This window comes from Monoraphidium neglectum (assembly GCF_000611645.1).
Source record: "Monoraphidium neglectum strain SAG 48.87 unplaced genomic scaffold scaffold00925, whole genome shotgun sequence".
NCBI classification, from domain to species: domain Eukaryota; kingdom Viridiplantae; phylum Chlorophyta; class Chlorophyceae; order Sphaeropleales; family Selenastraceae; genus Monoraphidium; species Monoraphidium neglectum.
In genome coordinates, this window is record NW_014012703.1 from 1323 (window position 1) to 3416 (window position 2094).

Below are 2094 nucleotides of genomic sequence, written 5' to 3' on the forward strand. Positions count from 1 at the left end.
GGGGGGGGGGGGGGGGGGGGAGTTGGGCTGAGGCGGCACGTGTCAGGTGATGTGCAAGCAGACAGATTAGCGTGTGCCAGGTGGCATGGGCCCAAAGCGCCGTGCCTTGTCAACTTCCATGGTCATGCGTCAGCTGATTGGTGCCTGAGCTTGCTGGCTCCCACGGCTGGAATGTCACAAGCTGACGTCACAACCTCGGACTCGGGGATGCATGAGTGCCCCCACCTGGGCCACGAAGTTTGAGACGACGCGGCCGTCATCCAGCGCCATGCGGGGTCCGTAGGTGTTGAAGATGCGCACGATGCGCACCTGGGGGTTGAGGGGGGGAGGGAGTTGCAGGGGACCTCAACCCACCTGGGCAGCCAGTGGCCCTGATCAGGTTCGAGCAATCAGGCAGGGAGACGTCGCTTCTAAGGAGCGAAGACATGTGGGAGGCAAGCGCGGGTGCTCCCTGAACGGCGGGCAATCGAGCAAAGGGGGTAGGACAGCGCGGGACCAGCCGTGCGGTGTTTTCCCCCCCCCCCCACCTCGATGCCGTGCTCCCGGTGGTAGTCCATCGTGAGGCACTCCGCCGCGCGCTTGCCTGCAAACAACGGAGGCATCACCCCAGCCGACCCAGGGGCCCGCGGATGGCCTTCAGCTCGAAATCACAGGGGCAGCAGTGCGCACCCGGGCGCCAGACGGGACGCGCGCGCCCACGGCGCGCGGTCACCCCCACCACAGTCTCCTCTTGCAAGGCCCGTAGGTCAATCAATGCAGGGGCACTAGCTTGCACGCATAAAGCACACACGCCATGCACGCCAGCGCCCCCTCACGCCACACAGCGGCACGTTCGGGGCCATTGGCGTGAGGGAGGCGGGCCGGCGCCCGCGGCAGCGGCGCTCACCCTCGTCGTAGCAAGAGCGCTCCCCGATGGGGTTGACATTTCCCCAATAGGACTCTGTCTGGGGGTGCTGCAGGGGGTCCCCATACACCTGGCGGCGGGGGCAACCAAAGCGGGAGCACGCACCAGATGAAACACAGACCAACGCGTCATGCCGCGCCGCAGCGGCTTGGCCGCCGGCAATTGGGTGCGGCTGACAAGGACCCGTGGTGCCCCTGGAGGCACGCGCGGCGAGCCGGCGGCTCGGGTAGGGCTAGGCGGCACGCAGATGCGGCGCAGGCGGCATGCGCATCCTCGAGGCTGTGCATTTCAGGGCGAGCGTTCTGGAGAGCTGAGGAATGCAACCCGTGCGAAATGCAGGGCAAGCCCCGCACCTCGCTGGTGGACGTGAGCAGGAAGCGCGCACGCACGCGGCGTGCGAGGCCGAGCATGTTCATGGTCCCCAAGAAAGAGGTCTTGATAGTCTTGATAGGGTTGTACCTGGGTTAATGAGAAAAGGATAGAAAAATGTGTTTGATTGCATTTCAATGATGTTGGTTGATGTGATGACACTAACTTGATTTCTATTTTCAGGTTGATCCGATATTGGTAAATTATGATCTTGCAGGTGCGCGCGGCGTGCAAGGGGCGTTTGGTGAGACGAGGCCGCAGGCAGGGTGCAATTAACCTCCACAGCTGTCAGGCAGAGCGCAAAGACTCGAAGGCCTGATGTGCAAATTCCACCAGAACATGCGATGTAAGGTGTGCAACAGCTGGCAGGCCATTGCAAGGAAGGGCAGACAGGCCCACTGGGGCACCAGGCCCCTCCTCGCGCAGTCCAAACTGCTCTGCAGCGCACATGCGCCCATGGGCGCGCAACCTCGTACCCACACGCACATATATACAAGCGCGCACGCACGTGCATGGGAGCAGCTTGCCCGCGTGCGGGCCGACACATGCGCACGCCTTGCACCCCTGCTCACTTGTAGTGGATGGGTGACGCGGGGCAGGCCAGGTGGAAGATCTGGTCGACCTCCAGCAGTATGGGCTCCACCACGTCGTGGCGGATCACCTCAAAATTCGGCTTGCCTGGTTACGATTCGAAAGAGGAATAGGTTCATGTGTGATGGCGGCGCGTCGTCCACGCGCGGCTGGTTTGGGGGGCGACGGGGGCAGCATCGAGCTCTGCTGGGAGCGGAGCCGCGGGGCATGTGGGGGGGGCGGCTGGGGGG

At 63.8% G+C, this 2094-nt stretch overlaps 1 protein-coding gene across 1 annotated transcript in view; it reads right to left on the reverse strand.

Annotated features, from left to right (window-relative positions):
- Positions 1 to 174: 174 nt before the first annotated feature.
- The window catches only part of MNEG_5949 (UDP-D-glucuronic acid decarboxylase), a gene marked incomplete at both ends in the record, with an annotated part of 4109 nt that continues 2189 nt past the window's right edge, over positions 175 to 2094 (reverse strand). Inside the window, 5 exons of the mRNA XM_014045571.1 lie at positions 175 to 309; positions 528 to 583; positions 887 to 974; positions 1258 to 1363; positions 1846 to 1951. Coding sequence (XP_013901025.1) covers positions 175 to 309; positions 528 to 583; positions 887 to 974; positions 1258 to 1363; positions 1846 to 1951 — 491 coding nt within the window. The remainder of the gene's footprint in view (positions 310 to 527; positions 584 to 886; positions 975 to 1257; positions 1364 to 1845; positions 1952 to 2094) is intronic.